Source organism: Homarus americanus, unplaced genomic scaffold (assembly GCF_018991925.1).
Source record: "Homarus americanus isolate GMGI-L3 unplaced genomic scaffold, GMGI_Hamer_2.0 scaffold11022, whole genome shotgun sequence".
In the NCBI taxonomy this organism is placed as follows: domain Eukaryota; kingdom Metazoa; phylum Arthropoda; class Malacostraca; order Decapoda; family Nephropidae; genus Homarus; species Homarus americanus.
This window is the reverse complement of record NW_024737068.1, coordinates 14,012,344-14,039,711: the sequence shown is the minus strand read 5'-3', so window position 1 is coordinate 14,039,711 and position 27,368 is coordinate 14,012,344. Positions and strand designations below refer to the sequence as shown.

General features: G+C 41.2%; 1 protein-coding gene across 7 annotated transcripts in view; it reads left to right on the top strand.

Moving 5' to 3' along the window:
• Window positions 1-10,212: 10,212 nt before the first annotated feature.
• Window positions 10,213-27,368, top strand: part of LOC121872984 (farnesyl pyrophosphate synthase-like) — a 55,199-nt gene continuing 38,043 nt past the window's right edge. For 2 of the 7 annotated variants that reach the window (XM_042376171.1, XM_042376170.1), the window contains exon 1: window positions 25,906-26,120. In XM_042376171.1, the coding sequence (XP_042232105.1) occupies window positions 25,921-26,120 (200 nt within the window). In that variant the 5' untranslated portion in view covers window positions 25,906-25,920. The other 5 variants (XM_042376172.1, XM_042376173.1, XM_042376174.1 and 2 more) reach the window with 5 other exon arrangements.

Below are 27,368 nucleotides of genomic sequence, written 5' to 3'. Positions count from 1 at the left end.
TAGCAAACAACACGAATATCCACAAGTTCCATTTTCATTCTATATCTATTATTACCAAAATAATTGCACAAAAGTTTAAATTATTCAATTGGTTAATGTTCAATAAACTCTGAATTTCTTAAATTATAATCATTCATACCGAAGAAAGCTTACCTTTTATAACATAGCTCCTACCATAGTGTCATCCGGGTTACCACAAAGCGCGCCTTACAGTTTGTTCCCTACAGAACAATCCAACATCTGTACCATGTCTACGACTTACCCACAAAAAATAGCTGCAATTTAGCATGTAAAATATATTGTAATAAATAATTTAAAATTTTCAGAATTGCTTGTGCACACTTTCAAATATTGTTCACAAAACAAATGGGATATTTACACGGTCCCACGGGAAACTAGAAGGCCTGCGAAAGGTTCCTCATAGGAAAAAGAAAACGCGAAGTTCCCAAGTGCTTTCGTATATATCATATATTCAAGGGTGAATACACATACATAAATCGAGAGGGTCCTGGGGTCCGGACCCCCTTCCCCTTTTCCTTAGAAAATTCCAATGCTTTTTAGGTGCTACTATAGCGCGCGATCTACCGCAATATCCGTAGTCTACCGACCTGACCTGACCTGACTACCAGAACACCAGGACCCTAACCAACCTTATAAAAGGGGGTTAAGGTGTATTTTTTTTTTTACGGGGATTAACCTACCCGGGCACTGGTCACTGACCCAAATCGGGGCCTGGGGTCGGAAAATGTAATAATAATAATAATAATAATAATAATAATAAAGAAATACAAAATTGTGTGTGTGTGCTTGTGTGTTGTGTTGTCAATGGTAAGAGAAACAATTGAGACCTGCAACTGTGTGTAAATGAGGCAGAAAGTCAGATCAGCAACCTGGGACTTGGTCACAATTTTAGTGATGCCATATGGCAGCAGGGTCCACCATTAGACAACACATTATGCTTCCAATATCTTCCCAGACGGTAGTACCTCCCTGTTTGGTAGTTGCCTACTACCTAATACCCTCAAGGTTAGGTTAGGTTTATCATTTACAAAGAATATGATACGAAGTTTATGTCATTAATATTATGCTATTATTCAACATCTTATATGTTTTGTTTGTATGATTATCATTAAAAACTATCTATCACTATTTTGTTTTTTATCATAAAACTCTACAGTATAATAAATAATACTATATGACAATACTAAATTGCAGCCTACAGTATAAATTGTACCAGGTAGACCGCACGCTATAGTGTAAATGTCCCGGTAGACAGCACGATATAATGGCACCCATTATTTATTAATTTATGTTATTTTTTCTGTTTACCATTATTTACTTATTTACTTAGGGCCTCACAGGTCAGAGGGGCCTTTCCAAATTGAAAATTTTAAAAATAAATAAGTAAATAATGGTAAGCATAAAAATAATATGAATAAATAATGCTGTATCCGGTATATGTACTGTAGATATAGATTTAGGTGTGTGTGTGTGTGTACTCCTTCTTCCTCTTCTTTTTCTTTTTGGTGAATACCTTTAAAGTATCAATAAGAAGTCCTGAAATTTATGAGAGTGTTGCACCAAATTTTTCATTCTTAGTTGATTTAGATGTCTCAGAAATAGAGGTTGGTGAAAGTGTAAGGCAGTTAAATAGAGTCTACCCTAATGATGTTGACGACAACCTTGTTGGTGAACTGAAGCACTCATTCTTATGTAAAGAAGAATTGCCCAAATAAAGTTAACTTAAACCACCAAGATCTATATATATCAAGTCATAATCAAATATAAAATTCAGATGACATTCCCAAATGTTGAATCAATATTATGACTTTTTTTTTAGCCTTATGGACTCCACCGTTTATAATAATTATCTTAAACTGTCAAAATAAGAAACCAGAACTTTGAACACAGTTTGGATGACCAGCCTTCGTGTGTGCAGTACAGCCCCAGGATCTGAATTAGAGAATGAGTGCTTTGCCTTCAGTGTTATAGCTAGCAACTACCAACTTTAACCAGCGTGATATATCCTCTTATTTTTAATAATTGTTGATAATGATGACTATAATAGTGTATTTACTATCCTTAGGTGTTGAAAAACAGTAATACCAACAACAATAACATACCAAATTTACTTCTTTGCTGCATTCACCAGTTGGTTCATCGAGGTTTACGTCTGCCATCTCACTTGTTTCTGTTGTTTTTTCCTTCATTTTTTCACATATATCTCCAGTTGCTGCTTCTTCTGGGGAAAGCTCACTGTTGACGTTCCCCTGGAAGATCTCAGGGCCAGATTCCTTAATACCTTCACGAAAATGGCAGCTACATATTCGGGAGTTTAAGGTTGGTTCCTTGACACCTCTCCTGGAATAGATACACCCAAAAATATATGAGAACACCAGCAGAAAATTATCTAGCATTTGTTTCTGATATGATAAAAATATTCTTGTAGTCAGAACTGTGGGTGGTAGTGACCAAATTTCAGTCTAGATGTAGGTCTGTTCTCAAGTGTCGTTCCCGTAGAGAAGGGGTTAAAACATTGACCAACGGAGCCTATAATGTTTAATCTGATTTTAAACATTTTTACTTGGGGATTAGATACCTGTATCTCTTTTTTACGGAAGGACTTTTTTTTACGGGGAATAGCCCACCTGGGCACAGGTCATTAACCCACAACGAGGCCTACGGGGCGAAAAAATACGAGTAAAAAGAAATTAAAAAGATAAAAGAAAAATATTATATTAATCTACACCACGAAGAAGCCGGAGAACCAGCTGTTTGAAGTGAGACAGATTGTATGAGTATGGAAACAGAAGAAGGCAGAGCATTCCACAGTTTGGTTGTGTGAGGAAAGAAGGATATACTATAACGGGTTATCCTATAGTGTGGCCGACATCCACAGAGAAACGGTGGGCACCGCGGGCAAGACGAGTGTTACGAGCCCACGGCTTTGCCGGCGGTACACAGGATGCCAAATCCACCGAACATTGCCCGTTAAAGTACCTGTAAAAGAGAGAGAGTGAAGCAATATTGCGGCGAAGAGAAAGGAGGAGGAGAGTTAATAAGACGAAATGCCTTTGATTCCACCCTATACCTAACAGTTCAAACTGAAAAGTACTCGGTGCACATTGTGGCACCTACAACAGAGTTAAATAAATTAAAATGCACCTATGGTTAGCTGAAAACCTAATTTTTTTTCAGACTGGAGATCCTCTCCTCCCTATAATAACAATAATAATGATGATAATAATAACAATATTAATTCAGTAAAATTGTCGCACAGGTTTACAGTTGGATAAGAATATTTATAAACTATGCAACTATACAGTTCAGCATGAATATAGACAAAACAGAAAGCATAATGTGTTGTCTAATGGTGGACCCTGCTGCCATATGGCATCACAAAAATTGTGACCAAGTCCCAGGTTGCTGATCTGACTTTCTGCCTCATTTACACACAATTGCAGGGTCTGAATTGATTCTCTTACTTTGACAACACAACATACATATATCATTTCTCACTCTTGATATTTTTTATTTATGGCTCTATAGTATTAGTATTTTTATTTATAATTTTTATAATTTTTTATTATTTTCTTTTACTTTAATTATTTATTTGTATATATTTTTATTAAATTTATTACTATTATTATTATCATCATCATAATTATTATTATTATTATTTTATTATACTTTCGCCCAGGCCTTGATGTGGGTCATTAGCAATGACCTGTGCCCGGGTGGGCTAATGCCCGTAAAAAACAAAAAACAAAAAAAAATAAAATAAAATACGGTGCACATAGGCTGCGGGAGTATGCAAGCCTGTGTGCCGAGACAGTGCAAGTAAACAACAATGGTAAACAGGGGTCACTTTGGGGACGGGAAGTGCATGCTTCACATGTGAACTTCACACATATAATTATTTCCTTGTAATCGATATCTCGAATTATTGTAAAACACGCTATTAAAATAAATTTGTTTAGAACCATAGTAATCGATGCTCAGGGAACGTGACGTCACGCGTTACCGGTGATGCTGTCTCATCAAATCTATAAAATCTATAAAATATATAAAACGTATTCTTACCTGATTAAATCGCTCCACCGTGTAATTTGCTTGCAGTTCTTTGGAAACCGGAAAAATTTACAAGTGTGGCTTTCGGAATAATGATTGCAATCCGGGGCATAACACTGAACCATCTTCAATTGAACTCAAATGTGCCCACTTTACAGTGACAAAATGCGATGGTATAATCTTATGCGAATGCCGACAGTCACTGCTCTTTTAAAAAAATATCGGGGAATAATACGACCATTACCCTGACCAGACACTCAAATGCTAGTCGTCTACTCCGGTGGTGGTAACCACGCCATCTGAATCGATTTGTTTAGAACCGAGGACGTCGTTACTATGGGAACATGACGTCAAACTTCTGGCGCTGAATGGCGTGACGCAGAACAGGGTAAAGCTAGGAGTGTCATCTGCATAAAACTCCTTTATCCTCTATTTTGATACAAACCTTTGGCTGAATTTTAAAAAACACTTCACAGATGAATATGTAACCTTTAATGAGCTCAAGTCATTTAACGTTGAATAACATAGTCGTAATGCGCATGACTACGATTTCGCCAAGAGAAAAGTGGCGGGAAAGAATTAAACTGTTATAATAGACAAATTGTAATAATTGCATGTAACTTTGATGATATATTCAATTTGTTATAATTGGAAATGTAAAATAGTTAATTCATCTTTTTATTATGTGTGGTTTTAACATAAGTACAGGGGTATTATATTAGTATATACAAAAACTTTTATATCTTATACTTCTCTAATTGTTGCGTTAATGGACTAGTCTCGTGTAATTTACTATGCTACGCGCTTAAAGACCTAAATGTATGCATGGATGTGTAGTGGATTTCTCCCCTACAAAAGCTGTTTGTCGCTGAGTAGCCGACCCCACCAATTCTCCAGTGTATGCCTCGTGGTCTAGGTCAACCAGCGCCGCCATACATCACGGAGCGGGGGTCAACTACTAAGCCACGCCTACCCCCCGCTATTTAAGACCTGACCTCGTGGTGACCTGTCTCTTTCTGCCTACACCAACCAGCCAGCAACACCTCCTCCTCCTCCTGCCTGGCGGTCCTCGCTCCCGCCGGCGAGCATGGCGACCCACAGGCTGGTCCTCCTCTGAGCATCCTCACCAACCAGCTCTCTCTACATCACGCTTGTAACCATGCTGCCTTCCCAGCACCAAGCTGCATTGTACATCCAATACAACATGTATATAGAGAGCACATTGTGAGTTTCCTTTCTCCATTCCATCCTGAGTGTGAACCAAACATTAAATACCCCACAAGTCTCCCGCGTGCATTCATTTATATATGAGCCTCGGGCAGTTCCGGCCTATGCATACATGCCAGAAAGGCTAATCTCACCAACGACAGAAATTATATTCAACTCGGTCGCTGTACATTCAACTATGAAAATCAGTGTCACGGGTCAGGTGAATTTTTATGTCTATTTTTATAATAGACATAAACCACAGCCGAGGAATTCTTCCTGGGGAGCCGTTAGGTCTTGGAGATTTTGAGTTTGACAGAATCTTTTCAGGAGATTAATGACTTTCTTAAATAGACAACTGACACTAACTAAACTGCAAACATCAGATTCTCTGATGTTTGGGCATCAAAAGAATCTAACTTCAGTGACACTTGGAAACTCATGGTTATCCCCAAGGACGATATAAGGATATGCCACTCGTACTGACAGACTTGACACTCACCTGACAAGTTTTACCAGCAATAAAGACAGTTGAAGCTTTCAACATCACTCACAATGTATCTTGAATGTTCCAACTGTAATCAGACATATCTAAGTTGCCTCAACATATACCACCACAGTTGCAATTTCAAATTCTGTGTCGTTATACTAAGGAATAACGAAGTCTCTAGTGCAATCTAAGTTGAGAGAAAACGGAGGACTCAGGCGTCCTGAAGCGATGAGAAAATGGACTCCTTAGACGGGTGACTCAATAAAGAAGGCATAGCTACATGTTTTGTGGGCTATTGAACGTAATATGAATCGTCTGATTTTACGTTAACTAACATGCACGACCGTGGTCATTACATCACCATGTTAGCTTAGCAATGCCAGTGCTTCGCCTAGTGCGCCAACAAACAGTTGGTACCCAGAGAGATTTTAGACTGTCTGCAGTTGCCTAGTTTAAACCAGCTCTTTTTTGTTTGTTTTTTGTTTTAACCTCTTCACCAGTGATCGGCTCATTAGGTTACGCACTGTTGGCAAATACTGGCCCCTGAATGTATCTGAACCTTGCTTCAGTGCTGGTTAAGTCTGGTCTTGAAAGAGATCACACTCGGTGCCGTCACAACACTGTCTGGCAGGCTGTTCCACGAGTTCATAACTCTCACTCCGAAAAAGTTCGCCCTCACAGTTTTCAGGGGCTTGTGGCTCTTCAACCTTGAGCTGTGACCCCTCGTGGGGTGAGCGTCCGCCAGCACCAGTTAAGGACACTCGACTGAGTAGTGCCCTTTGAGATGTTTATACACCTAAATTAGGTCCCCCCTTGCCCGTCTGTAGTATAAGCTAGGCTGTTCTAATCTCTCTGGGTAGCTGAGGTCCGAAGTGCAGGCCCAGTCTGGTGGTCCTCCTTTGGACTTATTCAATCAACTGACAGTCCCCAGTATAACGGCGGGGGATTTTCTTCTTATCCCTTATATTTTTATTTCATACTTCTTTCTTTGTTGTATTTCCTTCATTTGATCTGTCTAATTATTTTATTTCATAGTTACTTCATAACCTCTGACCTTTGGTAGCATGGCGAGGGTTAGGGCACATGGGTTCTGTAATTCTGGTATCAAATTATTGGACAAGAATAAAGGCAGATACTGAGGGAAAATGATACCCCTAACATACTCTAAACATGGTTTATTAATATGAAATTCAATTTGGTTAAAGATGTCATTAACATACAACTTCAAGGTTCAACTCCTTGGCTTTATCCATCTGCAATTCCAATTAGATACTCGTGCTTCTTACAACATTACTGGTGGTACATTTCATTAACATACAGCTACAAGGATCAACTCCTTGGCTTTACTCATCTGCAATTCCAATTAAATACTTTATCTTCTTACATCATTACTGGTTGTACATTTCAAAGAACACACCACATGACAAAATTACATATGGGGGTCAACTATCAACCCACACCTACCCCCGCCTTATAAGACCTGACATCGCTGTGACCAGCCTCTTTCGACCTACTGCCACCAGCAAGCAACACCACCTCCTCCGCGCCAGCCTGGCGGCTCCCGCCGGCGACCTTGGCGTCCCTCAAGCTGTGTGTCCTCCTCTGGGCACCCTCACCAACCAGCTCTCTCTACTCAACGCTTGTTACCATGCTGCCTACCCAGCAACAAGCTGCATCCCATCCCGAGTGTGAATCAATATCTCATTGCCCTACAAATGGTGACCCCCGGAGATTCGCACTCACACAGGATGGAGGAGAAACTGATCACTCTCCCAGTCTTCAAGCAACATGGAAGACTGGCTTATCCACGCAGAGGCAGCTCTCATTGGCTCTACAATTACTGTCTCTACACCGCAGGTTAGACACCCTAAAGCAGCTCTGCTACTCTAAGCAGACAGCCGCTCCTCTTCCTGCCCCAAGCACCACGTCCTACCGACCCCAACACACCCGTCCTGCCTCAGACGCCACCCCCGGCCCAGCAGCACCCCCCTCCTGACGCGGCCCCTGCTCTTGACGCGGACCCACACACCACTCTTTATCTCCCTCAGGTATCCCCTGCTACAGTCCTGCACCCTGCTGCTGTCGTGGACCCTGCTGCTGTCATGCACCCTGCTGCTGTCATGGACCCTCTTCCTGACGCACAGCTCCTGCTCCTGACCCACACACCCCAGCAGGCGCATCTGAGGACTCTGTACCTGCCGCGAGGGAAGTACAACATTCATCACCTCCAGCCTCCCGTCGCGCCCGGAGGGGAAGGGGAGTATTGTAGTGGATTCCTCCCCTACAAGCGCCGTTTGTCGCTAAGTAGCCGAACCTTCTCGAATTCCCCAGCCTACGCCTCCAGCGCCGCCTGACGGAGCGGGTGTCAACTATCAACCCACGCCTACCCCCGCCTTATAAGACCTGACACTGCTGTGACCAGCCTCTTTCTACCTACTGCCACCAGCAAGCAACACCACCTCCTCTGCGCCAGCCTGGCGGCTCCCGCCGGCGACCTTGGCGTCCCTCAAGCTGCGTGTCCTCCTCTGGGCACCCTCACCAACCAGCTCTCTCTACTCAACGCTTGTTACCATGCTGCCTACCCAGCAACAAGCTGCATTGTACATCCAATACAATATGTATACAGTGAGCACATTGTGAGTTTCCTTTCTCCATCCCATCCTGAGTGTGAACCAATATCTCATAACCCTACACCTTCACTAGAACTGTTGGTAGTACATATGAAGGATGCACTCACAACACCTAACATGTTATTACTGATACTAAAAATTTTTATGGGTTCACTACTCAACATGGGATAATTATATTTCGGTTAATTATCCCCAATCATATATATCAAGAATACTGCGGACCATATAACTGTAAGGAGTGTCCCAGGGTATAACACTGGTGTCTCAACAAATGAAGATCGCTGTTATGGTCGGTTGTAGTCTGACACACGGCGAGAGTCTTGGGTCTAGTTCCCAGGATGCGGACTTGAGCAGTTTAATCCTGCCGAATTAACGACATCGTCCAATACAGCTAACTGTTAGGTAGCTACCGATCCCCGGCAGCCGTTGGGGTATTCAGCTAACACACACACTGGGCCTGTGGGTGGCGGAGTTTCAGACGCTAAACTCTAGACTCGTTGTTGACATGAACATCAACGTTTCAAAGGGACGCTAAGGGAGTAAGAATACTTAAGACACTTCAGTTACGTTACTGTATCACTTGCATATTTAAACTATTAACTACGTCAAAATCACTTAATATGGCGAAGTATAATACGGAGGAGTGGACATACCTGTGGGTGGAGGAGTTTCGGATGCTTGACTGACGCCTGAGAGCGCCCGGGCTCCTCACCCCGCTTTAACTGTAAACAAACATATCTAAGTTGCCTCAAAACAATGGTGCTTGCTCTCACATTCAAATTTGCTTTATAGGGAGGTTGGATTCAGGAAGTCTGTGAAAATGGCCGGCACCTTAAGCCAGGGAAAACGCGTTTCTTCCTAGGGATAACTCACCAGTTATCCACATGTTTTGCGGGCGTGGAGCATAATATGAATCATCAGGTTTCAAACAGACCAGCAGTCATTGTGACCATGACACCAGCATATATCGGGGCGACAATACTCCAGGCGGGGAAGCACCTCGCTAACACAACACGGGGTTGCACTAACAATATGTAATATTTATGTATATATGTAAATTGTAAAATTAAAAAAAAAATAGTGCGACGGGCTGAGCCTTGCATTGAGCAAGAGGAGCGGAACTTGAAAATTTTCCCTAAATGTTAATACTAATAGAAATCATATGGCATTATTATTGTTAATAAACGTCATTAACACATAAAAAATCTGTTCATATATTATTTCCCGCCCTTTTTGCCCCCCACATGTGAACATCATAACGTTTCTTAAAGATTTCAACAGTTACTATAACCCTAAAATTGGATGGAAGATTTTTCCAATGATTCAACAGTGAGTTTGGTGTGTGAAGGATTGTCTTGGATTGTCGAGGCTGCAGACATCGACAGTGTGGTTTGGCGTGAATATTTTAATATCGGTTTTGGTTATGCAATGATGTGAATATGTTTGGGTAAATAATGTTAAATTTGTTTAGATTAGACCGAGTAACTAAAGTAGATATGTAAAATATTTTCTTTCTCAGAATACATCATGGAATACTTGTGCTTACTTTTACTTTCATCCTTTTCACCACAGATCGGCTCGTTAGCCGCTTGGGCGATCGGTCACGTCTCTGATTACTTTTCCATTTCTTTTATCCTCTTCACCAAAAGATCGGCTCGTTAGCCGCTTGGGCGATCGGTCACGAAAAAATCTTGAATTAATTTATTTTTCTATATATTCAAAGGTGAGAATTTCAACAACAAGGGTGTGCTTCAGAAAAACAGAGAATAATATAAAAAAAATCAAAGGATCACCTTGACGCGTGCAGCGGCGACTTGTGTCAACTGCTCCCAACAGATGGCTCTGCTGTCACTGGACACTGGTAAACAACAGTCAGCTGCGAGGCGTAGCAGTGAAAGGTTTCGTGTAGGGCGACGTCTTATTTATAAAGGTTGTTCTCACTGAGAATCTTACATTTAACTATTCAGATAAAATTTTTAAAGTAGATTTTATTTCTGCCAAATTCAGTGATACCGCTTTGACTGTAAAGCCTTGTGATCAATACCAACCATTGTGAGTAAGCGGTCTGTCACGTAGGTGGACGAGGAGTTCAGGTTACAGTATACTGTAAATCTATATAAACGTTGAAAATTATTGTCATTGATCGTCTGTTACATGTTGTCAGTTGCTTTAGTATTTTTGAACTGATCAGTTAATAACCAAATTAATGTTTCATTTCTTGTAATGAGAAAATACCGTGTAATTTCAGTGTGATTGGCGACTATATCGTGATACCCGAACGTGATTATGATTGGGTTGAGAGGTGTCCACCGAGGTTGGGTATGGGTGGGTCAGTTTGTAGGTCAGTCAGGTCGAGGTCAAGGACGTCTACATGCAAACTTCCCGACAGTCGTTGCTGCATTCCCCAACCACAACCGGTAAGTGCTCTATTACCTTTTGGACATAAGTTAAATGTGACTATGCTTGTTAGCTCTTGACAGGTATCCTGTACAGCTGAATCAGATAATAGTGAAGGAAACGTGGCTTGCTTACCGTTTGAAAACTCCCAACATAAAAATAGGTTATTAGAAGTACTGTACGAAATTTTGCACATTTTAGTAAATGGACGGACTATAGATCTTCATTAAAAAGCAAATGCCGCCAGTCCTTTGATCGTGTCACCTTGAGAATTACTGCAATGCTTCAGTGTGTATGTACTGTACAGGAGCTAAAACAACTATCTGTGCATATTTGTGGGAAACAATATGAGATCATGAACGCTAAATTTTAGTTTATGAGGGCTGTCACTAGTCACACGTAAAATTTTGGAGCATATCGACCCCACCTGCACAGGTAGTTTAAGCTACTTACATATCAGAGAGCAAGAGGTGTGACTTTGTCAAATAAGTTTATACTTTGAATTTTGTACAAAAGAGAAACAATTAGTGAAGTTTAAATGGGTTTCACGGGATATTTTTTTAAATGAACTGACATAACTGCCATTGTGTGTATATGCTTTATGTTATCTATTGAACATACTGTATTGATCCAATATGATTTTGTATAACGATTGTACTAAATAGATATACGTATACTGGTATCGGTCTGTGTCTAATAACCGAGAAAAATAAGAAAACTTGTCAATTGATTTTGTTTAAAAAGGCAGTTGAAGCAATAATCTGTCGGTTACGAAAGTTTACAAAAGTACTGTATGCATCACTTCTACAGTGTGAAATTGTGTATATTGGAAAATTCTGAGCTGTGCACAATAGGCCAATAAAATCTATACTTTGTTGTATCTTCCAGGAAACTGCCCCTCCCCACGTGTCCGCTATTTCACCTTCCCCAGACCAACGCCAAAGGAATATTACTTTATATTTTCGGGAAAGAATAATTTTTTGTCGACCACGGAAATTACTCACAAAAATGGGGTTTTCTAGTGTATTTTGTATTGTTTCAAGCGAATCTGACCTTCATTTCCGTCGCAAATAAACCTTTATGGAGATTTGACTCCCCAACTAACAACAAAGTGAGCAGGGCTTTGAAGTAGAGGGAAAATGTAGGGTAAAATACTAAAAAGAGCACCAAAATAGCCAAAAAGCAGCCTGTTAGGCAATTTCGAAGTTACCGGTAACGTACCCTATTCGTCTTTATTTTATAATTTCGCCATTTATCAGCTTATTAGCTGTTCAGGCGGTCTGTCTGTTCTTCATTACTATAGTACCCCATTGTCCAGTGTTAGTCTCTCTTTCTCTCTCGCTCTCTCATACACACTAGGAATCGAGTATGATGATCATCCAGCTATGATGCAATGATATTAGTTATTAAGGATGTCACCTTCGTTGGTGAACTTTGAGGTGACTGGAGAGGCCGATACTGAATCGACAGGGCTGTCCACACATGTTGCACGTATGGAGGCCAACATTTTGTGCTGGAGGGGTTGCTGCATCTTTCCGGTGTTGGTGCTTGTCTGCCTCGGCATGCAGTTGGGCTAATTCGAAAGGATTGACACCTCATGTGTTGCTCCTCTAAGCGTTACTGTGTGGAGTGATCATTTCCCAGGTAAAGGGGTCAATTTGGCACTTTTTCAGGTTTGTCTTCAGACTGTGTTTATATCTTTTTCGTTGTCCGCCAGCGTTACGTTTATCATTTGTTAAGTGACTGTAAAATAGTTGCTTTGGTAGCCTACTGTCGTCCATGTAGTTATTCAAGGATAATGGGGGCCTCGATGCTCCTACAGTTGGTGTCAGCGAGAATGCTGGCATTTGGTCTCTTGTCTTCCCAGCAAACTCAAAGGATAGAACGTAGACTTCATTGGTGAAAGTTTTCAAGTGCCCTGTGGTCTTGTCTGTGGCCCATGTCTCGCTGAAATACAGCAGGGTGGGGACGACCACTGCTGGATACACATGCAGCTTTGCAGATAATTTCAGCTCTCTACAGCTGAAGACACGAGTACGGAGTCTGCCAAAGGCTTGAGATGTACATCTGATCCGATTTTTTTTTACACTGGGATTAGTCCACCCGGGGACACGTCTCTGACCCACATCGGGGCCTGGGGGACGAAAATGTAATAATAATTATTCCGATAAGTAAAATTTATTATAAAAAGTACAAAAATAAAAATAATAAAATAATAATAATAACAATAAAGAACCATAAAGAAAAAAAACGAAAGTGAGAAACAATATATGAATGTTGTGTTGTCAATGATAATTAGAGAAAGAATTGAGACCCTGCAATTGTGTGTAAATGAGGCAGAAAGTCAGATCAGCAACCTGGGACTTGGTCACAATTTTCGTGATGACATATGGCAGCAGGGTCCACCATTAGACAACACATTATGCTTCCAATATCTTCCCAGGCGGTAGTACCTCCCTGTTTGGTAGCTGCCTACAACCTATAATCTACCTACAACCTATTGATGAATCTCTTCATCAATAACTGAGGTGGTGGACAGGTGGGAACTAAGGAACTGGAAGTGGGTAACATTACAAAGAGTAGTCCCGTTAAGCTAGATCAGTGGTTCCCAAACTTTTTCTGATCATTACCCACTTTTCATATATGATCCTTATCCATGGCCCCCCTCTCCCAATTCATATCTCTGGCTGGCTCAGCTGCTGACTGGCTGTTCTAGTGTGGTGGGGCTTGGGATTTTTATGTGTACATAGCCTCAGCTTATGGCCCCCTAAATTTTGCTGGGGGGCCATGGCCCCCAGTTTGGGAACCAGTGAGCTAGATGGATGGTGAAGCTGTGGTTGAACGAGGGGTAGGCTGAAAGAGAATCAGAGTCTTAAGTGAATTCACCACGAGGCCATAATGTGCATACGCATCTGTGTAGGTGTTCAGGATCTCCTGTAGGTCGCGTTCGGTGTGAGCAACGAGTGTGAGGTCGTCTGCATACTGAAATTCAGTGATGGAAGCAGCTGACATCTTTGTTTCTGCCTGGAGTCTTCGTATGTTGAAAACTTCCTTCATCCGGTACTGGATGTCCACCCCGCCGGTTAAATTGGCAGTTTCTTATTGTTCTAGGAATTAAAATGGTTATACACAATAAGCCCGCGTGTGAAAAGAATGCAAATTGATGTGATTCGTTATGAAATATAAAATGTACGTACTTAGAAAAAGTGGCTGCATTGTCACCGCCAGGGCTCGTTGTGGGTCTTAACTGACCATCCCTGCGGTTATACCGGGCGGGAGGAAAACTGAAACAGCACCTGGCATTAGTAGTATTTCCTTTGTAAGTTATAACCCGAGGAACATATGGTATATGTTAGCCAGTTTGATGACACAAGTTTAAAAGTTTGCATATCATCAGTTTTGTGCTGTTGATCTATTTGACTATGGACTGTAAATTTGAGCATTATGCTGCAAATACTACTGAATGGAGGAGTCTTCGCCTCGTACTTGAGAACTATTGATTTTATAACACTCAGACAAATAGTCGTTGTATGCTGAATGAGTGCTCTCATTTGTAAAGTTTAAGTGCTTTTTAGGTTAAGATATAAGATTGATCAAGATTCGAAGATGGGTTGTATTGTATACATGCGTGAGGGTGGGTCCGTGGGATAGTGGCTAGGTGATTGAGGCGCCGGGAGGGGTGGAAGGGTGTCCCGGTCGGCGGTCTGGGGACAATGGTATTTCCGGTCATATAATGCCTTTTGTGTCCGTTTAAAACTTACGATGCTCGAATATGATTGGTTATTGGTTGTATTGGCTTGTTTAAATCTGATTGTCTATAGCTAGAGGCATCACACCATCATTACTTTCCTTGCTTAATATTGTCTGGTTATTTTCTGGTGTAACGCTTCGGCATTTGGTTTTCACTTGATAACTTTTACCTCCGTTTTTGGAAGTATTGTTGACTTAAGATTTTTGTGGCTTAAATGGGGTTAAGTGTTGTATCCTTTGTTCATGTCGGTTTTCATAATATACAGGTAATTTATAGCTTTAACTACTTGTGCTAGGCTTTCCTATAACACACACACACACACATATATATATATATATATATATATATATATATATATATATATATATATATATATATATATATATATAATATGTTAATTTATCGTTTCTCCATTTAAAAACTTAATGCTTTTAATATGGCGTGTCAACGTTTATGCACGTTAGGCCATGTTTAGTTTTTGTCGAAGTTAGTAGTTGTATTGACGGTATTTTTCGCAGCCATTGCAAGTTTGCAACACCTGAAGAGATATCAGGTGAGGCTGGCAGGACGCTGTTTGTACTAGTCCGTGCTTCAGGCACTCAAATACTTGCTGACGCAAGGCGCCTATTGTCTGGCGTCAATAATAATATCATAAGAAGGTCTGGTAGATTGAACGGCGACGGGAGAGGGGTGGGTTGAGGAGGGATAGATTGAGTTGAGCAGTGACGGTAGGGGAGTAGGTTACAGATAGTTGAGTGCCAGGGGTGGTGGATACATTTGGCTGGCATGGAGGAGGGATCATGTTGATAGTGTTAGGGAGAGTGGGAACTACTGTAGTTGTGACTGGGTGAAGGCTGGGGAGGAACGGAGGGTGTGAGCGGTAGAGTGGACGGGGGTCGGTGTAGCAGTGTGAGGGAGGGAGGGTGTTGTGGTGACTGACCAGCATGATCCTCCCACCACAGCCACCTGACATACACTAGACACAGTAGACAGTTAGACACTAGACACCATTCCCGCCGGCGCCACCACACTTCCTCCTCTTTTGTAAATGCACTTTCAGTGTATAGCATCCAGTTTTATTTATTTAACTTGATTTCTAGACTGTGTTCTTGTTACATTACTACTGTACTAATTCGTCTGTATGCAAGTAATTAATGCTTTTGAGTTCCCTGCGTGCACTTCCCTGGAGTAATATTTTTCTCAGTTAAAGTAGGAATTATTATTGATTTGATTAGAATTTTCATCTGGATACTTGTTTTAAACAGAATATAATTATTAGTATATGTATGGTATGTGTTCTCTGTACAGGTTGAACTAGTTGAAATTTTGCGTTCGCCAAGCAAAACAAACAATGCCTGTAACCACCACTCGGGGTTATTTTAAGACCAGCTAGACAAACTTGTTTAGTGTTGTATTGTGAGAAGTGATGTGCTCATATTATAATCTAACCTAACCTGTCACGTACTGTCAATAAATGAGTGATTTAAAAAAAATCTTCATGTGTATTTATAACTTATTTTTTTGTTACTTTAATTGTTTATGGTATTGAAACAATTTGAATTTTTCCTGTTTTTTTTCCTACCACAAAATATGACTTTTCTGTGAACTATTTCTGTTCACCGGGTGGACATCAAGTTTATGGGTGTGACGAGCAGTACACTCGCTAGTACTATTAACTATTAGTGATGAGAATTCCTTGCTTTTTTGGTGTAATTCGAAGTTCGTGAAAGGTAAATGGATGCATCCAGACTATTTGACAAATTACCTACCGTAGGTGGCAAATCTGGTCAAAGTGTGCTTGAACGCAGCCCGCATATGCTCATCTCCAGTAAATAGATTAATCAGGTATTTGAAGAAATTCTTCTGTATTGAGAGTTTCTTAGAGCCTGTCTATAATGGTTCTTTCTTGGTGGTATCGAGATGAAAGTCTCGATCATTCCTCTGGTGCTTGTGTTGGTATTTGAAGGTGGTGATGTAGCCTCCTTACCATTCTTGGTATTATTTCACTTGTTGCCACTAAACGATTCTCTGGAATTTTATAGTGCAATTGGTAATTTTGACAATTTTAAGACACATTACTTCAGTGTCATTTCTGACGCTAATTACGTATAAGCAAGATGTTTAAAAATTTATTTATGTTCATACGTGGCTTTTTTTTTTAAGATTATTTTGTAAGAATGTTACCCCCGCAGACTTTAAGCTTTTTACTGGTCCGCCCACTGCTGTAATAAACCACCAGCATCTTTTGAGTATGTAACTACATCTCCCCCCACTAGCATGGGGGTGGATGCTCGGTAAGAAACTAAAATTTCTTGACTGGTTGGTGGTTAGCCTTGTGGCAAGCCTTCTCTGCTGTGATAGGGGGTTGCATTTTTCTCCTAACTAATTGAGTTCCAGGGCACTCTGATGAGGTAGTGCTGCAGTGAGTTTTCTGCTTTATGTCACAGGTCTTACACGTGTGCTCCTCTGCTGGAACTTGTACACCCATTTCTCATTTGTATAGGTAGCCCAGTCTCAGTCAGTGAAGGATTCTTTCCTCCCATCTTGTCATATCCTATTTTCGACTGGGCAGTTCGTGTTAGTGTGGTCTTCTTTATCTGTTCCTGACTGGGTGGGATGTCCATCTCAGTGTTTCGCTGTCTTTGAGCAGCCTTGGCATTAACATCAGCTTGTTCATTCCCAAATTCCGACATGACTGGGCACCCAGTTAATGATAACTTGCCGATCTTGTAGTTAAGGGGATACTACTTAAAATGAGGCGCTGAACAGTACAACACTGTCTCCAGTTATACTTGCTGTAGATGAAGTCTTATTTCGGGAGGTAGTTGAGCTGATGACGAGCGTTCTGCAAAGTGCTCTGCCAAGCGGTTTGCTACCTGAAGTGGCTGTGGGCGGGCTGGAGCTCTGGGCGGTCTTCCTGTTGCTGTCCTGAGTTTTCTCCAGAGTTCACTCAGGTTGATGTGTATATTAAAGGCTGCACACCACTCGAGCCATTTGACTTTCCTAATTTTCTGAGTGATTTGGCGAGTGTGTTGGACAGCAACTTTCAGGAGTTTCACTCCTTCAGGGGAAGGGTACTTTCAGAGATAATCTTCTGAATGTGTTGAATTTGTGATTTTGTTCTCTGACCTCGTCATTGTAGAACCAGTAGTCTTTGTGATATCTATCAGTCGGGTTTGTTTTCGGAATTGCTTCCTCTGCTGTGTTGTATGGCATCAGTGAGGTCGTGGTTTGGTTGGTTAATGTCTTCTGCTGCTTCGCGATTCAAATACCATTTTTGTAGGTCATCTTGATGTACTTTCCAATTTGCTTTCTTGGTATTCCATCTGGGTGGCGGACGTAGCGGAGGGAGTACCTCCATCCTCGAAGTAGTTGTCGTTGCAAAGTGGTCGCTAGTCAGCTCATCATCTACCTCCCACTGAGCTACTGGAACGAGCTCACTGGAGATGAATGTGAGGTCCGGTCTACTTCCCAGTATGTGTGTTGGCTCCCCAGTATTAAGGGGTGTGATTTCTGGAACTTCTGTCAGCAGTTCCACGATGGTGGGCATTGAGGTCCCCAGCAATGAGCACAAGTTCCTGTGTTGCTAGTGTTAGTAGTTCACTGGCTTCTAGCCGTTTGTGTGGTGATTTATAGATGTTGTATACTACAAGACTGTCATTTGCCAGGTGTATACATCTCCACATTGAACTGCCTCTACTTCTGAGCTGGGGATGGTCGCCCTGACAAGAATCATGCTGCCATGGGAGTTGGGCTCTTTTGTAGCAGAGTACTGTTGATATCCAGGCAGGTGGATTTGTATATCTTTTGACATGAGGGTTTCTTGTAGAATGAAGACATCAATATTGTTGGCTATGGCTGCCTTGTACATCCCACTGTGTTATCTTGAGGTGACGAGGAGGTGGGGCTATTCCATCATTATCTCCTCTTCGCTGGTATTGTAGTTGCTCTCGCCGTTCATGGTTGAGTCGCGCTCCTCGTCCGTTAGGAATGGTGGCTGGTTTTTCGGGCACCTGCTCCAGGGGAGCGGGTGGAATCCCTCTTGTTTTTGGAGGTATTTCAGGAGTTTTTTCTGCTCTGTCCAGGGTATTGTCGCTCTTGTCTGTGATCGTGTGTTTGCTGATGGCCTGTGCTTGCTGTTCTGTTCTTTGTGATCTATTGCTAGGGGCCTGAGGCTTCACGGTTTTGGGTGATCTGCATGACGAGTTCTCCTTCGTGCCTGTTATCTGACTCGGGGGTCGTTTGTTCCAGTTGTAGTTATGGTGTTCTGTGAGTCTGATCTTCCTGCTTCTTCTTTATGAGCTGTATCGTAACCGCATTTAGCATGTTTTCGGTGCTGGTATCTTGTTCCTTTAATATAGTGGAAATGGTCACTATCACAATGGTGATCATCTGTTTTATTTGTTCTTCTGTGAATGCAGCTTGCAGGATGGCAGGCTGGGGTGTATTCTGTCGGGTGATCAACAGAGGGGGTTGTAGTGTCCCGGGCAATATGGTGTTCTCCACCAATACTGGAGTGTTCTGTAATATTTTTGTTGTACGGCTCTGGAGCTGTGGTTGTGGAGTCCACTGATTTATCATGGTTTCCTGCATGGACGGTTTTTGTCCTGATCACTTAAATTTTTTCCTGTAGTCTGGTGGGGGAAGTGTAGGGGAGGATTCCACTGACAGTTGGGGCTGGGTTGACTTTTTTCTGTCACTATTGACCCCCACTCGAATGTGCTCTGAGGTGCTTCCGTTGTGTTTTAGGGTTGAATTTTTGGCATTGCAACCTTCATCTGCTCTCTTCTCTCTGGGCATAATATGCTCCAAGCGTGATGTTTCTTTTGACAATTTGGGCAATTTGTAGTCGTGTCTGCTCCTTCCTTGTGTTTTTGTATTTACATTTCTGTCCTGTGGCCTAGGCTGCAAATGCCACATCTTACTTTTTTGTAGCACTTGGATTGGTGATGTCCGAATTCCTGACACTTGTAGCATCGTAGTGGTTCTGGGACTAAAGGACACAACTTGTATATCCCCCAGCTGCCTAGGTCTAGCTCCTCTGGGGCTGTCCCCTTGATGTTCATTAGCACTCTTCTCGTCTGTGCTTTGTCCTGACTCATAACACAATACTCTGCCTTGGTCACTTTCGGATGTTTCGTGATGGCTACTAGAGGTAGTTCCAGAGGATAGCGTAGTATGACCATTCTGGTTGTTTTCTCCTCGGGGTCTAAAGGTATTAGCTTGATCGTCTTCCCGTTCAGGTTGGTGACCTCGCTGAGGATCTTGGCTGAGTTGTGATCTTGAGGGATGAGTATCAGGTCTCCAACTAAATGTAGCTTTACAATGAACTTTATGTTCTTCTAATATACTATAGGACTAGCCGTGTCTGTCTGTCTGTCTGTCTGTTCTGGGCAGCCGAAACGGCACAATCGTTTTTCATCAAACTTGGTGGAAAAATCGCAAAAAAATCGTAGAGTGGAACAAACCTGGTCCCATGTCGATGGTTTCTTTAGGAAGGCATTAATTAACTATTTTATTTAAGATGGAAAACGATGCAAGTTTACGGACTTGGCGCACCCTAATTAACCATGGCGCACCCTCATTCGCTGTACGCTGTCACAAGCGTTCAAACTTTCACAAGGGCACGGAGGGCCCGCGATCACTTGTGTATTCTAGTTCTGGTGCTACCACTGCCTCGTATGCATAGTTGAATCCGGTGTCAACAAGGTGGATGGTTTTTCCACGAGGTGGATTGCTGGGGACTTATTGCCGATGTCGAAGATGCTATTTTCCTTCCGAGGCCTCTTGTGGCATTTTCCCTCCATCAGTTATGTCTCTCTTGCTAGTCTTTATAAAAGTAAATTGACAGTGAAGGCTCACTACCCTAACTAGCTCCTCGTTGCCATAAGACCAATGCCATAGCCAGCCCCTCCAACGGGGGTCATTGGTTGGTGGCTCTGGTTTTGCAACATGACCCCAAAAAAGGGAGCCTACTCTACCCTATCAGCTAAACTCATCGTTCACACCCCTCTAAGGGGCCCTTTTGTGGTCTGTCCTAACGACAGTTCCTGCAGGGTTCGTTAATACTGGGAGAATCGGTGAAGACATTAAGAAATGTGAGTACAAAAAAACAAGAACAAACAAGACAAGTCAACAGAGACGAGATACACACGTCAGAGAGTGGCGTGGCGTGTGTGGCGACACTTTCTGGCTAGATGCCAATGGTGTTGATCACAGAAACAAGTGGAAACACGTGGGTCAGGATTAGCTGCAATCTGCTTCTTACCTCACAGCTCAGGTGTCCCCATACGTGGCGGTACACACCCAGAAGTCAGAACATCGAATGACATAGCAGTACACACCCGGAACATCGAACGACCGTCGAGTCCCCCGGTTAGGTTAGGTTCAAAACTGTTTTTCCGATGATTTTTTGTGTTTTGAACACTTATTGCTTTGATTTTTATAGCAAATTTCTAGATTCTCAAAAATTATTAACTTGCACATGAAATGTAAGTCGAATTCGTTCGTAACACCAAAAATCACTGGAAAAAAAAAACATAGTTTCAACTCCGGTTCCGAAGGAGTGGCAACAAGTGAAACTTTACCCTATTCTCTGGGTCTAGTTAGTACATTTTGGCTTGTGTGTAATCATTTTCGAGAACGGGTTTAGGAGTGAATCCTGTCGTATATTATTCCTCATATGTTTTATCCCAGGGGATTTTGTATAGAAGGTTTATTCACAGTTTATGCAATAAAAAGATCTTCGTTTTCACCAGCTCAGTTTGTAATTTTCCATAATAGGTTAATGATTGCAGAAAACAGTTCAAATAAGTGAGAGATGATTATTTTGAAATGTCCTTTCAGCTATTATTATCATCTTGAATATTCCTCGGATCTGTCTCGCTATAGCCTGTACTCCAGGTGTTATCAGATCACCTCTAGTGATTCACACTTACTCTGACCATCGAGAAGGAAAGTATCATCTGCTTGAATATGTCTTATGGATTTTCCTTTAATACTACATGTTTGTTTTTCTTTGTTGTGGTACTCCAGGTCACTAAGTATTATTAATTAACTAACGCACTTGGATTTATTTTCTTGACATAAAGGTGGCCATTATTACAAAATTGCAGCATTTTTATCAAGGCACTACGGCTGATATGTTATCTTTTGTGTTTTCAAACTTTTGGCATATGTACTTAGTTCCTTTGCCTTATATGTGAGGAGATGGAAGTCACGTGGACGAATTCATTTCCCCAAACATGTTGAGATGGGTTTTACCTAGCTTAGGGCCTCTTGGGATTCTGCTGGTGCATTATTTTCACCTGCGTCTTACTGGTGGTGTGAGTTGCCATGGTGATGTGACGTAAGTGCCATCAGCTCACACACAAACTACATCCTTGACCACCGAAGGGTCAAGACCTATTCCAGCGCTGCTCCTGCTGAGCAGCTGCCTCCCTTGGCCAATGTTCGGCCCATTCCCCAAGTCCCTCTTCCCGACCCATTGTCACCACCGGGATATCAAAAAAGTGACAATTTCGTTTCGGAAAGAAGTGGGACCAGTGTTGAACAGTGATGAACAGTGTTTATGCCAGTGAATTCAGCACTAGACAGGACCAGTGAGAGCCGTGACCTTACAGTGAGATAAGCACCCCTGGGAACTGACCACCATCTTCTGACCAGGAGGTGCTAATCAGTCCACCATGGGAACAACAGTGGGTCGGCTTCACACCTGACTACGAGATAACAACACCACCCAGCAGGGTGAGGTACTGTGACACCACCCGGTGTCCCCATGACCACGTGAGGTCCTTCATATCAACACCCGAGGACGAATTACTACACCACGTGAACACCACACATCCTGGTGTCTCCATGACTACGTGAAGTCCTTCATATCAACACCCGAGGACGAGTTCCTACACTACGTGAACACCACACCACCCAGTGTCTCCATGACCACGTGAAGGCCTTCATATGAACACCCGAGGACGAGTTACTACACGTGAACACCACACCACCTGGTGTCTCCATGACCAGCCCAGGCCCGGACCATCAACTGTAAACTATAGTAATTTGTATGTTCAATCATTGTTCCTTCTTTCAGTAAAGAAATATTCTGTTAAACGACCCACCCACCCCATGTCTTTGTATGTAATAAGTCATATTTTCCAATGTATATTTTCAGCCTTTGGGCTGTAGAACTTTTTCAATAAACCGTTAGTTATTATTATTATTATTATTATTATTATTATTATTATTATTATTATTATTATACGTGTCTTACATATTCTATTTAACGACAATTTTACAGATCTTAATGAAAGTTCGAAACTGATCGTAATAAACGTAACAGCACGCCACTATAATCAAGTTTTGATAGGATCATCCCCACGGAGTTACCCATAAATTCTACTTATGCTCCATTTATTACATGTACGGTACTAACCATGTAGATTGGGTGTTAAGATTTATGCTATGACGAGTTTCTAGTTTATTATTATTATTATTATTATACTTTAATCCAATATTTCGTCCAGCTGGCTTGGTGTAAGTCCTTCAAAAATCCCGTCCGTTCAGATCGCCGCTGCCCCGCCGCCCACACAGTTACATCATCAATACAGTTAGTCCCACCGCGACTGGGCGGCTGGCTGCTTGGCGTGTCAAGTGGAGCTGGCTGTTTGTTGAGATGCTAAGACTCCTTCACCTTGACTCTTAAAGGAATTTTCAACTGCTCCACCCGATGATTCTTGAACAGGCGACGCCATTTTTTGAATGGGTCGTAGAAAAGATGGTACGTAACCTAACACGGTATTGTGGCTTATTAATCTGGTTGTGGTGGGATTTGTCAATGGACATTTAGCATTAAGGGGAAAGAGACAGAAGAGACATTTTCCAAGCTCAGAGACGATTGCATAGTGGAGATAATTGTAGGCGTGTGCAATGACCACTGGGACGTAGCAGTAGTTCTAATCAGTTGCTTTCATCATTATTCGCAGATATTAATATCAACAGGGTAGTGGTAATTCAGATCACTTTGTGATGACCATCATCTTCCTCTGCAGAAGGTCCATTTGTCCGTCCTTGGAGGTATACACGCTTTATCTCTTAGCCATACTTAAGGTGTTTATAGAGGAGTGGCATGCTCATCGCTCTCTTGAATCCAATTCAGGATGGCATTGGCCTACATCTTTAAATGCCAGCGAAACAGTTATAGAAAAGTAGACTCGGGTGTCCAGCTGAAAGATTACACCCGATGCTGGTTGTCCTATATCTGGTCTTACAATTTTCACGAAACTGTTGTCATGATGACAATTTCCTTCTCATGTTTCTTCTGCTTGTATCATTTATCGATACAAGAATATGCAACTATGACAAAAACCTATACTGCTTCGCAATTTTTTATAATTCCAATTAAATCGTTAACCTGTAAAAGAAAACGAAAGAGGATATGGATGAGCTCTCTCGTGTTACAAGGGTTGTCGTCATTGTTCCAATAACGCAGTTTGTCACACGATACTTGGCAACTGGCAGGCAACACCATCATCCCACAGCCTAAACATCTCACCACTTGAGAAAAATCTGCAAAGGTTACAAATGAGGCGAACTTCATCGTCCTAGCTTTTATCAGTCAAAAAACGTAAGGACACATTCAATGAATCTCCTTCCTCTTGTGCATCAAGCCTTTTCTCGATACGGAGTAAATCATTGTTTGAACTACGAACACACTATCATCATAAAATTTAGCAATACTACATATTATAATACTAGTTCTTCGATAACTGCTAGTAATCAATCTGTCCTCGCTTAAAAAAAATATAAATAAATATAAATTAGCGCCACCCCTTGATTTTGGATACACACTTGAAACAATTATTGTACAGTAGTCCACTAACAAGGCAGAATTCTAAACAGGCCAGAACGGAGATACTCCATCAGACCTATTAGGCCTACATGTTTTGTCTGGTTTTATCTTACAGTAATTTTATACCTGATCCTGTACTTGGCTTGGTAATATAGGGTTGTCCTGAACTGGTATAGTAAATAATGTTTTGAAATACCTGCAGCAAGCTCTAAATTACATTGGGGGTTTGAGTACATAATAAAAATAATTTTCTTAAACGCCTAGTCACTGGGATACACTACCTCGTTGTTCTGACACTTCCACTCCTCTCCAATTTGTCTCCATACACGCAAGTCGTCTGTGTCTTTAAGTAACTTTCCCCCATCTACCCAAGGTTACGTCATCAGTATTTTTTTTTACAGGATTAGCCCACCAGGACACAGGTCAATGACTCACATCAGGGCCTGGGGCGAAAATATTATAATAATAATAATAATAATAATAATAATAATAATAATTATAATAATGCATGGTAATAATAATATTAATTAAAAATTAATAAAAAATTATAAAAAAATATTGAATAAAAACACAATACAGTACTGTATAAAATAATAATAATAAAAGACCATAAATAAATACAAAAAAGGTCAAGTGAGAAACGTTATACAGTATGCATGTTGTGTTGTCAAAGTAAGAGAAACAATAATATTGAAACCCTGCAATTGTGTGTAAATGAGGCAGAAAGACATAAGCAACCTGGGACTTGGTCACAGTTTTCGTGATGCCATATGGCAGCAGAGTCTACCATTAGACAATACATTATGCTTCCAATATCTTCCCAGGCGGTAGTACCTCCCTGTTTGATAGAATCCAGGTAAAAAAGTCACAGAAAAAAGACAGAAAAAGTCACAGAAAAAAGTCACCTCACCTAACCTAACCTACGTGCATCACATAAATTGTGTTGTCAATATGTAAAAGTCATGTATTGTCAGTTAATAACGGTTTTAAAATATTTTTAGTTTTATTACCTTAAATGTGACTTTTTTCCTGTGACTTTTTCCTAGCCAAAATTGTGAATTTTTTTCTGTGACTTTTTTCCCCTGTGACTTTATTACCGGCCACCGTTTGATAGCTGCCCACTACCTACTATACCGTAATAGCAGATCTACTTACTTATGAACATCTCTACAGTTTAACACATCTGTAACATTTTTGTCAAATTATTAATATTAACACTCGGTTCTGAAATATATATTTGTGTTTAATTAGTTAAGAAGAGATGTTGATCGATATTACAAACTTAACCGATTACTTATCTTTTTATACCTGGTTATGTTACCATAAAGATATTGGTGCGTGGTCAGATGGAAGAGTTCCATTGATATACCGAAAACTCGCTTAGAGAATTATTCACCATGCTGGGAGACAGTACAGGTGTCCAACTCGTTTATGAAAAAATTATCTTTACGATAAGTTTTATAAGCAATCAAATTTTTAAGTGTCTATAAATTATTAGTAACCAACAACCCAGATTCCATACATAGAGATGATAATACGTACCGGAAAGCATTGTCATCTGGTGACTCCTCATACGGTATACTTAAATAAAAATTTGTCAACTCAGACAAACTTAAATAGCCTGGCGGTCAAATTTCCAATAACAATTAAATACAGTTTACATCACAGTACGTTAAGTGACAGTGGTGTGACAAGAATCAGTTGTTGCGGCATCTGGCAGAGTGGCAGGTAAGGTGGACCAGCTGGTGCATGACTCACTCGGCAGCGTTAAACATTTTACTGTTCTTGAATAAGCTGTTCCGTAATATGCGCTTGTTTTTGTTTTTATACCGCTTAGGGGATATAATGTCTATTGTATAGAGGAGACTAGTTTTCGTAGCACAGTAATACTTATAACTTGTAGTCTTAGGAATGTTGAAGCGATGTTTGATTTTCCCCCAAAGTTATCAGGTATGGAAGACGATTAGTATGCGGATGGTATGATGGTGCAAAGTATCCGACGGGTACGTTGTCCTGTCATCCCCCCCCCCACCTCTCCCTACATTCACACACAAACAAGCACCCTCCCAGTTCAACAATCATGCTCTGATACTTCCATTTCATAGTAGGGACTAGGGAAGGATACCATTATTTTGTTAATAAATCCACGAAACAGTTTACCCAATCAAGTTTACATTATTTGACATAATAGGTTACATCTTTATTAGACCATCATGACATAGTGCAGTGTGTGTTTTGGTGGTTGAGGTTTGCAACGATACCAGAATCCTCCAAACTGTATTGTCCCTCAGAATGGTAGCCAGAAAACTAAGCATGAATGTGAGGAATGATATGGTTCATAAGAGAATGCTTATCACATTGGCTTGATCCCTACAATGGATGACATGTTGGGAGTAGGACTGACTTATGAGCGACACTGTTAATATAAAAGTGTCACAACAAGAAGTAGGTCACAACACAGATTGTGAAAAAAAATCAAGAGTGAGAAATGATATACCGTACAGTGTCTATGTTGTGTTGTCAAAGTAAGAGAAACAATTGAAACCCTGCAATTTTGTGTAAATGAGGCAGAAGTCAGATCAGCAACCTGTGACTTGATCACAATTTTTGTGATGCCAATATGGCAGCAGGGTCTACTACTGTATTAGACAATATATTATTTCTTCCAATATCTTTCCAGGCGGCAGTACCTCCCTGTTTGATAGCTGCATACTACCTACCAAGGATGTAGCAAGGGTGAATTGAATGTTGGCGATTGTCAGATTACATGAACAGACAGGTGTTGGTGGCACTTAGTTACCGATGTATTTGACCAAATTATCTCATGTTACGCCCTCTTGACCCCCCCCCCCCTTGAGCTGCACACTGATGTATTTCTAGTGCTCTTTGTTAAGACAACAGCCTTATTGTCCTTTTGTTATTGACTCATTGAAACTCAAATTTGTTTACATTTAGTAAATGTTATTTTGGTAATGG